Source organism: Carlito syrichta, unplaced genomic scaffold, assembly GCF_000164805.1.
Source record: "Carlito syrichta isolate Samal-C Ts95f unplaced genomic scaffold, Tarsius_syrichta-2.0.1 Scaffold314095, whole genome shotgun sequence".
Classification (NCBI taxonomy): domain Eukaryota; kingdom Metazoa; phylum Chordata; class Mammalia; order Primates; family Tarsiidae; genus Carlito; species Carlito syrichta.
The window spans coordinates 4,773-18,715 of NW_007258191.1; the positions used below are offsets into that span (position 1 = coordinate 4,773).

At 42.7% G+C, this 13,943-nt stretch overlaps 1 protein-coding gene across 1 annotated transcript in view; it reads left to right on the top strand.

Annotated features, from left to right (window-relative positions):
- Positions 1-13,943, top strand: part of HSCB (HscB mitochondrial iron-sulfur cluster cochaperone) — a gene marked incomplete at its 5' end in the record, with an annotated part of 21,490 nt that overhangs the window by 4,519 nt on the left and 3,028 nt on the right. The window contains 2 exons of the mRNA XM_008071020.2: positions 4,514-4,561; positions 10,911-11,033. Coding sequence (XP_008069211.1) covers positions 4,514-4,561; positions 10,911-11,002 — 140 coding nt within the window. The remainder of the gene's footprint in view (positions 1-4,513; positions 4,562-10,910; positions 11,034-13,943) is intronic.

Sequence of the window (13,943 nt, forward strand, 5' to 3'; positions counted from 1 at the left end):
AACCAAAAAAAAAAAAAAAAAAACTAAGTGGTTGGCCGGGCACAGTGGCTCACACTTGTAATCCCAGCATTTGGAAGGCCAAAGTAGGAAGAGCTCTTGAGACCAGGAGTTTGAAACCTGCCTAGGTAATATAGTAAGACCCCTATCTCTACAAAAATTCAAAAAATTAGCCAGGCATGGTGCACACCTCTAGTCCCAGTTACTTGGGAGACTGAGGCAGAAGGATCACCTGAACCCAGGAGGTCGAGGCAGTGACGAGCAGTGATTGTGCCACTGTATGCCAGCCTGGGCAAGAATGAAACTCCAACTCAAAAAAACAACAACAACAACACTAAGTGGCTTCTGACTGCTCTCAGATGTTTTTTTCTTTTTCATTTTTTTTTTTTTTTTGAGTCAGAGTTTCACTCTGTCACCCAAGCAGGAGGAGTTCAGCGACACAATCACAACTCACTGCAGCCTCAACTGCTGGACTCAGGCTATACTCCCACCTCAGCTTTCCAAGTATCAGGGACTATTAACAGGTACCACCATACCTGGCTAATGTTTTGGATTTATTGTAGAGATAATATATCACCATGTTGCCTAAACTGGTCTCGAACTCCTGGGCTCAGGCAGTCCTCTCACCTTGGCCTCCCAAACTGCTAGAATCACAGGCATGAGCCACTACTCCCAGCCTCCACTGCTCTCAGATTTAAGACCAAAGTCTTTATATGCCTTATAAGGCTCTGCATGGGCTGACGTCTGCTCCCTTCCATTCACCTCCTTTATTCCTGCCAAAATAGCCACTTCCATCCAGTTCCTCATCTGTACTAGGCACCCTCCTACCCCTGGGTCTTTGCACATGCTATTGCTTCTGTGTGAAACCCTTTGTTTCCCTATCCCATCTAAGTTAATCTTCTCCAGATCTGAAGACAACCATCACTTCCTCAGAGAAGGCTTTTTTGACTTTAGTAGTGGGTACCTCTCATTTATAGGACTAATCCTAGTAATAACTTTTCTATTCTCTGCGACATTATTTGATCAATATCAGCCTCCTCCATTAGACTGAAAGTTTTACAGAAGTAGAAGTCATGTCTGCTGTTGGCTTCCCTCACATACTCAGATCACAGAAAAGTACTGGGAATAGAATAAGGACTCCGTAAATATGTATTGAATAAGTAAATAATAATGAATAGAGAAATTTAAAGCAGTAAAATAGAAATTGTGGTGAAGGGACTGTTAGCAGGGGATGTATTGACAACATTAGAGCTAGGTGGTGCAGGAAGAAAAGAAACTCAGGAGTTGGAGGAGTCAGAAAGCCTGCTTGTACTATTTTGGAAAGCAGGGCAACATGAAACTCTGGAATAAGGTTACTTGGGTTCAGTCCCAATACTTGTACTGACTTTGTGTGTGATCTTAGGCAGGTGACTTCACCCCTCTGAGCCTCAGTTTCCTCATCTGTAAAATGGAAACAATATGAGTACTGGTTGTTATAGAGATTAAATTAAATAACATAAAGTTGCCAGGCACGGTGGCCCACACCTATAATTCCAGCATTTGGGAGGCCAAGACAGGAGGATTGCTTGAGCCCAGGAGTTCAAGACTACCCTAGGCAACATAGTGAGACTCCATCTCTACAAAAAAAATTTTTAATTAACCAGGTGTGGTGGAGTGTGCCTGTAGTCCCAGCTACTCAGAAGGCTGAGATGTGAGGATTGCTTGAGCTGAGAAGCTCAAGACTTGATCATGCCACTGCACTTCAACCTGTATGACAGAGTGAGACCTTTTCCCTAAAAATAAAAATAAATTTTAAAAAGTTAAATAAAATAAAGAATGTAAAACACTTATTCTTCCCTATAATGAATGACTGACTTGATCAGCTTCTAAATTTCTTCATCTAAGGTATCTGCTAAGGCTCAAATAAAGTCAATGTTCAAAGGCATAGAGCTAGTTTTTTGTTTTTGTTTTTGAGTTGGAGTCTTACTCTGTCACCCAGACTGGAGTGCAGTGGCCACTCCCGGCCACCGCAGCCTCGACCTACTGGGCTCTGGCGATCCTTCCACCTCAGCCTTCCAAGTAGCCGGAATTACAGGCATGCGCTACCACGCCCGGCTGATTTTTTGATTTATTGTAGAAATGAGGTCTCGCTGCAGTCGGTCTTGAACCCGTGGGCTCAGGCAATCCACTTACCTCAACCTCCCAAAGGCACGGGATTACAGGCTGAGCCACCAAGCCCGGCTAGATCCAGTTAATTTTGGGGTCAGAACTTCAGAGCCTCCAGACTCCTATTACAATGTTCTTTGGCCAGCACCAAATTGCTACCTAAGAAGTGAATTTCAAACACTGGGCTGGTAATCAGCCAACTTGAATTCCGTTGCGAACTCTTCCACTCAACAACCATGTGACCATGGGGGTAATTCCTCCAATACTGATCACTGCCCATCTTGGGGATATAATGTATTTAAAAGTGCTCTGAAAGAAGATACCAAGCCAGGCTCAGTGGCTCAGCCGCGCCTTTGGGAGGCTGAGGTGAGTGGATTGCCTGAGCCCGCAGATTCAAGACCCACCTGGGCAACTTGGTGAGACCTCATCTCTACAATAAATCAAAAATTAGCCGGGCGTGGTAGCGCACGCCTGTAGTTCTGGCTACTTGGAAGGCTGAGGCGGAAGGATCGCCGGAGCCCAGCAGGTCGAGGCTGCGGTGGCTGGGAGCGGCCACTGCACTCCAGTCTGGGCGACAGAGTGAGACTCCAACTCAAAAAAAAATTTAAAAAAAGAAGATACCAGCCGGGCTCAGTGGCTCAGCCTGTAATCCCGCACCTTTGGGAAGCTGAGGTGAGTGTATTGCCTGAGCCCGTGGGTTCAAGTCCCGCCTGGGCAGCTAGACCTCATCTCTACAGTAAATCAAAAAATCAGCTGGGTGTGGTAGCGCATACCTGTAATTTCGGCTACTTGGAAGGCTGAGGCGGAAGGATTGCCGGAGCCCAGCAGGTTGAGGCTGTGGTGGCCGGGAGTGGCCACTGAACTCCAGTCTGGGTGACGGAGTGAGATTCCAACTCAAAAAAAAAAAGAAGAAGGTACATATAAATGATTGATACTATTTATATCTGAAAAATGTACTTACTGTAAAATTCCTCATTTTCTTTTATTTTTTTTCTTTGAGTCACAGTCTCACTCTGTGCCCAGGCTGGAATGCAGTGGCACACTCACGGCCACCACAGCCTCGACCTGCTGGGCTCAGCCAATTCTTCCACCTCATCCTTCCAAGGTGCCTGCTACCATGCCCGGCTACTTTCTTGATTTATTGTAGAGACGAGGTCTCTCAAGTTGCCCTGGCTGGTCTTGAACCCCTAGACTCAGGCAATCCTCTCACCTCTCGCCTCCCAAAGTGTTGGGATTACAGGCTTGAGCCATCACGCCCGGCATCAAATTCCTCATTTTCTAACAAGGAATCAACAGAAATAACAAGAAGAACCCAAAAAACCCCAGAATTATCTTTTGGAGAACAAGCCCCTTGTATACAGGCTTCCTCTGCTAGTTAAGTGTTCTAGGAACCCATCAGCATCAGTGTATCAGCTAGCATTGTTGAAAGAGGCTGCATTTGGTTTCATTGAATTTGTTTTTTGAGATTCTTTCAATACATTTTTCCATTTTATGATGGGTGATTTACGAATGCATCTACCCACACTGTGCTGAGAATTCAGCAGTTTGGGACCAAAAATGGCATGACCCCTGTACCCCACCCTCCGTATTCACCCGATCTCACTCTGAGTGACTTTTGTCTCCCCAATAAAACAAGTCCTCAAAGGGAAATATTTCCAATGTGGAAGAGACAGAAAGCACCTTTTAGTGATGAGTTCAGAAACTGTTTTGAGCAATGGAAAAAGCATCTTGATAGGAGTATTGCATCAAACAGAGTACTTTGAAGGTGAATGAAGTTTACATGTAAGAATACACGATTTTTTTTTTTTTTTTTTTTTTTTTGAGTTGGAGTCTTACTCTGTCGCCCAGACTGGAGTGCAGTGGCCGCTCCCGGCCACCGCAGCCTCACCTGCTGGGCTCCGGCAATCCTTCCGCCTCAGCCTTCCAACTAGTCGGAATTACAGGCGTGTGCTACCACGCCTGGCTGATTTTTTAATTTATTGTAGAGATGAGGTCTCACTGCCCAGGCGGGTCTCGAACCCGCGGGCTCAGGCAATCCACTCACCTCAGCCTCCCAAAGGCGCGGGAATACAGGCTGAGCCACCGAGCCCGGCTGTGTGTGTGTGTTTTAATGATTCTGTAGCCACTGTAAGACTTAATGATTGCCCCTCAGACCTTTCATGGTTAGAAACACAGAATATAAGTAATATCAATCAGTGCTGAACTAAACAGCTGCTGTCATGATGTGTATAGAGACAAAAGTTATAAAGCTTTCTCCTTGAATCCGAGCTCCCTCCTTTGTTGTGTTCAAACCAACACGATTATAAAATGTTGTCTTCATATTATGATTCTATTTAAATGGGAGTATTAATAGAATGATTTTCTCTTTTAGCTAAACAGAAAGAATTTACTGACAATGTGAGCAGAGCTTTTGAACAAGGTACATTCTTCATTTTTTTTTTATTTTCTTAAGTATGGAAAGAAATTGTAAGCATTGCAGCATAACCACTCATTCAATAAGTAGCTATTATATACCCAACCTATGATAGGTGTATGGAAATATATAATGTATGTGAATCTACATTTCTAGCTATAAGGAGTCATAGTCTTGCTGGAGAGACTGTGTACCAAAAAAGTGCTATGTCAATTAAACATTAGATAAGACAAAGTGCTTCCACTCTACTTTAGCAGGATGAAAAAGATAGAGATACGCAGACTGCAATATAGTGTTGAGAGAAAAATCTGTCAACCTGAAATTCTGTATCCTAAGAAATTATCCTTCAAAATTGAAGGAGAAATAAAGACTTCCTTAGACAAACAAAAATGAATGGAATTTGTCAGCAACATACTTGCCTTGCAAGAACTGTTAAAAGTTCTTTAGAGAGCTGTGCTCGGTTGGCTCAGCCTGTAATCCCATGCCTTGGGAGGCTGAGGTGAGTGGATTGCCTGAACCTGCAGGTTCAAGACCTGACTGGGCAACTTGGCTAGACCTCATCTCTACAATAAGTCAAAAATTAGCCGGACGTGGTAGCACGCGCCTGTAGTGCCAGCTACTTGGAAGGCTGAGGCGGAAGGATCGCTGGAGCCCAGCAGGTTGAGTCTGCGGTGGCCGGGAGCAGCCACTGCACTCCAGTCTGGGTGATGGAGTGAGACTTCAACTCAAAAAAAATAAAAAAATAAAAAAGTTCTTTAGAGAGCCGGGCTCGGTGGCTCAGCCTGTAATCTCGCACCTTGGGAGGCTGAGGTGAGTGGATTGCCTGAGCCCACGAGTTCGAGACCCGCCTGGGCAACTTGGCGAGACCTCATCTCTACAATAAATCAAAAATTAGCCGGTTGTGGTAGCATGCACCTGTAGTTCCAGCTACTTGGAAGGCTGAGGTGGAAGGATTGCTGGAGTCCAGCAGGTCGAGGTTGTGGTGGCCGGGAGCGGCCACTGCACTCCAGTCTGGGCGACAGAGTGAGACTCCAACTCAAAAAAAAAAAAAAAAAGTTCTTTAGAGAGAAGGAAATTAATAGAGATCAGAAACTTGAATCTACATAAAGAAAAAAAGCTGGGTGTAGTGACTCACGACTGTAATCCCAGCACTTGGGGAGGCTGAGGCAAGAGGATTGCTTGAGCCCAGGAGTTCGACACAAGCCTGGGTAACATAGCAAAATCTCATCTCTCCAAAAAAATTTTTAAAAATCAGCTAGATGTGGTGGTATGCACCTGTAATCTCAGCTACTCAAGATGTTGAGGAGGGTGAATCCCTTCAACCAGGAAGTCGAGGCTGCAGTGAGCTGTGATCATGCCACACTCCAGCATGGGCAACAGAACAAGACCCCAACTCAAAAAATAATAATACTCAGCTGGGCATGGTGGCTCATGCCTGTAATCCCAGCACTTTGGAAGGCCAAGGCAAGAGAATTGCCTGAGTCCAGGAATTCGAAACCAGCCTGGACAATGTGGCAAAGCCTCATCTCTACAATAAATTAAAAGGTTAGTGGCGCATGGTGGCGTGGGCCTGTAGTACCAGCTACTTAGAAGGCTGAGGCATAAGGATCATCTGAGCCCAGCAGGTTGAGGCTGCAGTAACCATGACTGTGCTACTACACTCTAGCCTAGGCAACAGAGGGAGATACTGGCAAAAAATAATAATAAAACAAAACAAAGAAAGGAAGAACATTGGAGAAAGGAATAAGTGAATGTAAAATAAAAACTTTTATTTTTCTTCATTGACCTAACAATAGTTTGTTCACAGTAGTAATAATAGCAATGTATTCAATTCTGTATGCTTTTATATATATGCTTACATATAAGTGAAATGAATGACAGCAATGATGCAAGGGACAGGAGGGAGGAATTAGGATTCTTTTATTAGAAAATACGTACACTACCTTGAAGCAGTATAGTGTTATTTGAATGTGGGCTTAGATTAGTCATAAGTGTATATTGCAAATTCTAGGGCAACTAAAAAAAGTTTAAAAAGAAGTATATCTAAGTAAAGTGAGAAAATGGACTTAAGTGTTAAACTAAAACCACAAAAGGCAGACAAAGTATGGAAGACAAAAATAGGAACAAAACACAATAGAAAGAATTAGCAAACAATAGCATAGATGTTAGATATTAATCCAACTATATCAATAGTAACTTTGAACCTCATTGGTCTAAATGTACCAACTAAAGGACAGAGATTGTCAGAGTGGATCAAAAACAGGACCCAACTATGTGTTGTCTACAAAAAAACCCACTTTAAATATAAACACATAGCCGGGTTCGGCGACTCAGCCTTTAATCCCGCGCCTTTGGGAGGCTGAGGTGAGTGGATTGCCTGAGCCCGTGGGTTCAAGACTCGCCTCACTCCAGTCTGGCAGACATAGACTCCAACTCAAAAAAAAAAAATATATATATATATATATATAAAAACACATGTAGATTAAAAATAAAAGATGATTGTCAGACACAGTGGCTCACACCTGTCATCCCAGCAATTTGGGAGGTAGATCCCAGGGGTTCAAGATTAGCCTGTGCAACTTGGCAAGACCTCGTCGCTACAATAAATTTTTTTTAATTAACTGGGCGTGGTGGCATGCACCCATGGTTCCAGCTACTTGGAAGGCTGAAGCAGAAGGATTACCTGAGCCCAGCAGGTTGAGACTGTGGTGGCTGTGAGCATGGGTGACAGAGTGAGACTCTGACTCAAAAAATAAAAAAATAAAGGATGGTAAAAGATATAGCATATTAACACTAATCAAAGTAAAGCAGGAATAGCTATATTAATTTAAGACAGAGCAGACTTCAGAACAAGTTATTAGGGATAAAGACTGGCATTACATAATTATATATACAAAGGCCAATTCTCTAAAAAGACATAACAGGCCAGGCGCGGTGGCTCAAGCCTCTAATCCCAGCACTTTGGGAAGCCGAGGCGAGAAGATTGCCTGAACCCAGGGGCTCGAGACCAGCCTGAGTAACTTGGTGAGAACTTGTCTCTACAATAAATCAAAAAAAGAAAATTATCTGGGTTTCAGCTACTTGGAAGGCTGAGGCAGAAGGATTGCCTGAGCCCAGTAGGTCAATGCTAGGGTGGCCGTGAGCATGCCACTGCACTCCAGCCTGGGCGATGGAGTGAGACTCCAACTCAAAAAAAAGACATAACAATACTTAATGTGTACACACCTAACAATCGAACATCAAAATATGTGAGGAAAAACTGATAGAATTACAAGGAGAAATAGATGAATCCAGTTGGAGACTTCAACACCCCACTATAAGAAATAAAAAGATCTAGCAGACAGAAAATTAGTAAGGACATAGAGGAACTCCACAAGAGTAATAATAGAACAAATAGCCATGTCCCCACTACTCAGTTTTAGAAATACAACATGCAAAAAAGGTATACAAATGGCCAATAAGTATATGAAAAGATGTTCAACAGTACTAATCATTAAGGAAATGAAAAGAAAATCACAATCATACCCATTAGGATAGCAAATATAAAGAAATAATAAAAACCCAGAAAATAACAAGTGTTGGCAAGGATGTGGAGAAGTTAGAACCCTTGTGCACTATTGGGGGGAATCTAAAATTATGCAGCTGCCATGTAAATCAGCAAAATTTTAGATTGGGGGAATCTAAAATTATGCAGCTGCCTCAAAAACTGTATGACCCAGCAATTATACTACTAGTTATATACCCAAAAGATTTGAAAACAGGTACTCAAACAGATATTTGTGTGCCCATGTTCATAGCAACATTATTTACAATAACCAAGAAGTGGAAACAACCCAAGTGTCCACTAACAAATGAACAAACAAAATGTGGAATATTTTTCAGCCTTAAAATGGAATGGAACATTATACAATGAAGTATTATTTGGCTTTAAAAAGGATAGAAATTCTTGCCGGGCATGGTGGCCCACACCTGTAATCCCAGCACTTTAGTTGGATGAGGCAGGAGGATTACTTGAGGCCAGTAGTTTGAGACCATCCTGGGCAAGAAAGGAGGACATCATCTCCTCAAAAAAATAGAAAAATTAGTCAGGCGTGATGGTACACAACTCAGAATAAATCCTTTTTTTCTCTTTCCAGTTGGAGTCTCACTCTGTCACCCAGACTGGAGTGCAGTGGCCGCTCCCGGCCACCACAGCCTCGACCTGCTGGGCTCTGGCAATCCTTCCGCCTCAGCCTTCCAAGTAGTAGGAACTACAGGCGCGTGCTACCACGCCCAGCTCATTTTGATTTATAGTAGAGATGAGGTCTCCTCAAGTTGCCCAGGCGGGTCTCGAACCCGCAGGCTCAGGCAATCCACTCACCTCAGCCTCCCAAGGCGCGGGATTACAGGCTGAGCCACCAAGCCCAGCTAAGAATAAATTCTTAAAAATAAAAAAATAAGCCGGGCTCGGTGGCTCAGCCTGTAATCCTGCGCCTTTGGGAGGCTGAGGTGAGTGGATTGCCTAAGCCCGCGGGTTCAAGACCCACCTGGGCAGCGAGACCTCATCTCTATAGTAAATCAAAAAATCAGCCGGGCGTGGTGGCACATGCCTGTAATTCTGGCTACTCGGAAGGCTGAGGCGGAAATAAATAAATTAATTAATTAAATATGTTAAGTAAATTAAGGGTGCAGTGGCTCACACCTGGAATCCCAACCCTTTGAGAGGCCAAGGCAGGAGGATTTTTTGAGTCCCAGAGTTTGAGACTAGCCTAGGTAACATAGCAAGGCCTCATGTCTACAAAAAATTAGCCAGGTGTGGTGGCATGCGCCCGCAGTCTCAGCTAAATACACATTCACACACACACATATGTTAAGTAAATTAAGTTTAAAAAATGGAGCATGACCAGAGCCTTCCAAGTGCCCAATAGGCCCTTAGCCGTTACATCTCCCTTTCATGGTAACTACTCTCCTAAATTTTGTACTAATCATTCCCTTGTTTTTCTTGATAGTTGACATAGTACTATATTATTTAGTTTTGCATATTTTGAATCTTCATATAAATAGCATCATACCATATGTGTCCTCCTATGACTAGCTTTTTTTTTTTTTTTTTTTTGAGTTGGAGTCTTACTCCCGTCACCCAGACTGGAGTGCAGTGGCATGCTCATGACTTCCCCAGCGTCAACCTGCTGGGCTCCAGCAATCCTTCTGCCTCAGCCTTCCAAGTAGCTGGAACTACAGGCGTGCACTACCACACCTGGCTAATTTTTGATTTATTGTAGAGACGAGGTCTCGCCAAGTTTCCCGGGCTGGCCTCGAACCCGTGGCAATCTACTTGCCTTGGCCTCCTAAAGTGCTGGAATTACAGGCTGAGCCACCAAGCCTGGCCTGCTTTTTTGCTTAATATTTTATTTTGGGGTCATCTGGGATTATGCAGATAGTCATAACATATCTTCATTTCAGTACTCATCACATTCAATTATACTTTCCTAAGTCAGGATTTCTCAACCTTGGCCCCACTGAACTTTGAGTGTAAAGAGCTGTCCTGTGCCCTGTAAGATGTTAAGCAGAATCCCTGGCCTCTACCCACTAGATGTCAGTACCACTTCCCTAGTTGTGACAACCAAAAATATCTCCAAACATTGCCAGATATCCCTGGGGCAAACACACACCAACTGAAAATCACTGGTCTAAGGACATCATTTCTATATACCAGAATCACCTGGCACAGAGGAAACACCCAGTGCTTCCACACCCTCTTCAAGGATACACCACCTTGTGTGTACTAGTGGAAAACGTGTAAAACACAACAGCTTGTCTAATTTATCTCATCCTGTAAACAAGCATGCTTTTGCCCCTTTTTGGGTTTTTTGTTTGTTTGTTTGTTTGGGGTTTTTGTTTTGTTTTGTTTTTGAGTCAGAGTCTCACTCTGTCACCCAGACTGGTATGTAGTGGCACACACAATCATGTCTCACCACAGTCTCAAACTCCCAGGCTCAGGGTATCCTCCCGAGTAGCTGAAACTACACTACAGGTATGTGCCACCACACCGAGCTAATATTTTTATTTTTTTGTAGAGATGAAGTCTTACTATATTGCCTAGCCTGGTTTAAGCAATCCCTCACCTTGCCCTCCCTAACTGGTGAGATTACAGGTGTGAACCACTGCACTCTGCCTGTTTTGTCCCTTTTTGGTTAACATTCCTTTGCCTCCATAACAATCCAAATGTTTCCCCTCTCCACTGCTGAGTCACTGAGTAATTAGTGGGCCCTCCAGAACCCAGAACTCAGCTTTTATATGGCTGCCCTGGTCACTAGTGTTGGTTTTATTCTTGCTTAAAATGAAAAACCTGATATCATGTCTCTGTTTATTTCAGCTAACTTTGAAGAAGCCAAGGAAAATTTAACAAAGATGAAATATTTTTCAAATATAGAAGAAAAGATCAAGTTAAAGAAAATTCCCCTCTAATTGTTGCTAAAGTTTTAAAAATAAAGTTTCTGCCCAGGCTCAGTGGCTCAGCCTGTAATCCCGTGCCTTTCAGAGGCTGAGGTGAGTGGATTGCCTGAGCCCACGGGTTCGAGACCCACCTGGGCAACTTGGTGAGACCTCATCTCTACAATAAATCAAAAAATTAACCAGGCATGGTAGCGCTTGCCTGTATTTCTAGCTACCTGGAAGGCTGAGGCAGAAGGATCGCCGGAGCCCAGCAGGTCGAGGCTGCAGTGGCCGGGAGCGTGCCACTGCCCTCCAGCCTGGGCGACAGAGTAAGACTCCAGCTCAAAAAATAAAATAAATAAATAATAAAGTTTCTGTATATTTCTCTTCCAGCTTCTGCTAATTGAGAAGAGATATGCTTTTATCATGTATATCATCTTAATTAAACTTGTGACTCAATATCAATGGAAAGTTTGTCATGTCACAGGAAACACAGCTAATTAAAGTTTAGATGGTCAGCTCTTCATCAGATACTTGATATAACATACCCCTGACCTAGGTAGGTCAATGAATGAAGAAGTGGGGATAGGGCCAATTTAAGGCACTACAATGAAAAAACAGTTCCAAAGGGCCAAACTAAATATTTTAGGACTTGTGGACTTTATGGCCTTTGTTGTAACTACTACTCATTGTAGCACAAAATCAGCCATAGGTAATAAACAAATGGATAGGACTGTGTTCCAGTCAAACTTTATCTACAAAACAGGCAGTGGGCCAGATTTGGCCATGACTTTGCCAACCTCTGCCCAAGAGCCACAACTTTTTTTTTTTTTTTTTTAATTTTAAAGATGAGGGGTACAATTCAGGATTAGGTATACAAGTGTTCATCGTATAGGCAAAGTTTGGGCCTCCCTTTGGTCCCCACCACTTTGCCTGGTTTGAGATCAGATACCTTATTGATGTTAAGCCATAACTTTTTAATGACATGACCTTCACTAAGATAGATAGGCCCCTTTGTCACTATGGCCTTGGAAAATTCTGTTTGGTGACAAGCAGCACTGCCTAAGGGTCTCTTTAGCCTACATTTCAAACTGTAATCATATCAAGAATTAATTTAGTATTGAACATGATACATTTTCTGCTCAGTCTTGGTAGGGTGGAGCAGTTTTAATTATTCTCTGGACAATTGACACTCTTCTCACTATTTCAATACATGTCTAATGTAGCCCAAAGCAGCTCCACTTTGAGACTTTGAAAATTCACTTTAAGTTCTTGATCCATGTCCAGAAAAAAAAAACAAAACACTTTTTTTTCCCTAAGTCTCTGGATCTGGATCAAGGAAGATTAAAATAACAAACGAAATTGTGATTAAAAAATTCCAAGAGGCCGGGCGCGGTGGCTCAAGCCTATAATCCCAGCACTTTGGGAGGCCGAGGCAAGAGGATTGCCTGAGCCCAGGGGTTCAAGACCAGCCTGGACAACTTGGTGAAACCTTGTCTCTACAATAAATAAAAAAAAATTAGCCGGGCATGGTACCGCCCACCTGTAGTTCTGGGCTGCTTGGAAGGCTGAGATGTAAGGATCCCCTGAGGCCAGTAGGTCGCTGCTAGAATGACCTTGAGCATGCCACTATACTCCAGCCTGGGTGACAGAGTGAGACTCCAACTAAAAAAAAAATCCAAGAAACAACATTTGAACTCTTCTGGAGAGAACTGCTCTTTTATAACTGAAAAGAGTCAGGGGTTTGAACCAAGGTTTAAATAATACTCCAAGAGAAAACTGCCACTCCTTTGCAGCTCCTTGTCCTTGTCTACAAATTTGTATTTTGTAAATCCTAATCCAGTTATATTCATTTAATATTTTAGAATTTATTGATCTTCAGAAGGCAAATTAACCATACCAGCTTTCTAGCTTAATGATACTTGGGAATATATACAATCTCTACCTCACAATTTACAAGGAGAATGAATTACTTGTTTAAAACATACCAGAAGTCCTTTAAGTAAATAATTACAATGCAAGCAAATATCCTGATTAAACTGGGTGCTTCTGCAAAAAAGGAGGAAATGAAAGAAGGGTTTGAAATATTTGTGTAGTCAATCTTCATTCTTTCTTCAGAACAATGATCAAGACCAAAACAATCTGACCATAAAAAGAAATAAGTTCAACCTTTCGTCAAATGACATCTTTGGAGGAACTTCAAAGAAACTTCCCCTTACCTGTTGCCATTAACTGGAAAGGCTGCTGGGCCTCCCAGCAAACCATATCTGATTTGGGGAATAAATTTTAAAAACATTGTTTCTGAGTCATGGCTTCAGAGGTCAGCAGAATTACTTTTTTTTTTTTTCCCTCTCTTTCTCTCTTCCAAATTAGACTTCTAAATCCAGGAACCTTTTCGAGTGTTCCCTAGCAAAGCTCTGTGGGAGGTATGCGTCTAGATGTCTGAAAAGTTGGCAGCCCGATTTTAATTAAAGTTTCAGACCAACAAGTGAAGCAAATTAAGTGCACTCACCTCTGTTCCCTACCTCATACCTAATGTAGTATTAGAACAAATCAGATATTTTTAACTATCTGATTATGTCTTTCTAATTATGTCTGGTGTGAGACACTGCTGGTGTTATGGACTGAATGTTTGTGTCCTCCAGATTTATATGAAGTTCTACCTCCCGAGGTGTCTGTATTTAGAGATGGGAACTGTAGGGAAATAATTAAGATTATGCAAGCCAGGAAGAAACACAAACTGACCATGCTGGCATCTTGATCTTGGACTCCAGTCTCTGAAACTTTGAGAAAATAATTTTCTGTTATTTAAGCCATCTAGCCTATGGATGTATTTTACTAGGGCAGCCCAGGCAGCCCAGGTTTTGAATCTCAGCTCTCTCACTTATTTCCTCATCTTGAAAAGGGTAGAGTCATTGTGACCCTTTTTTTTTTTTTTTTTTAGAGACAGGGTCTTGCTCTGTCACCCAGGCTT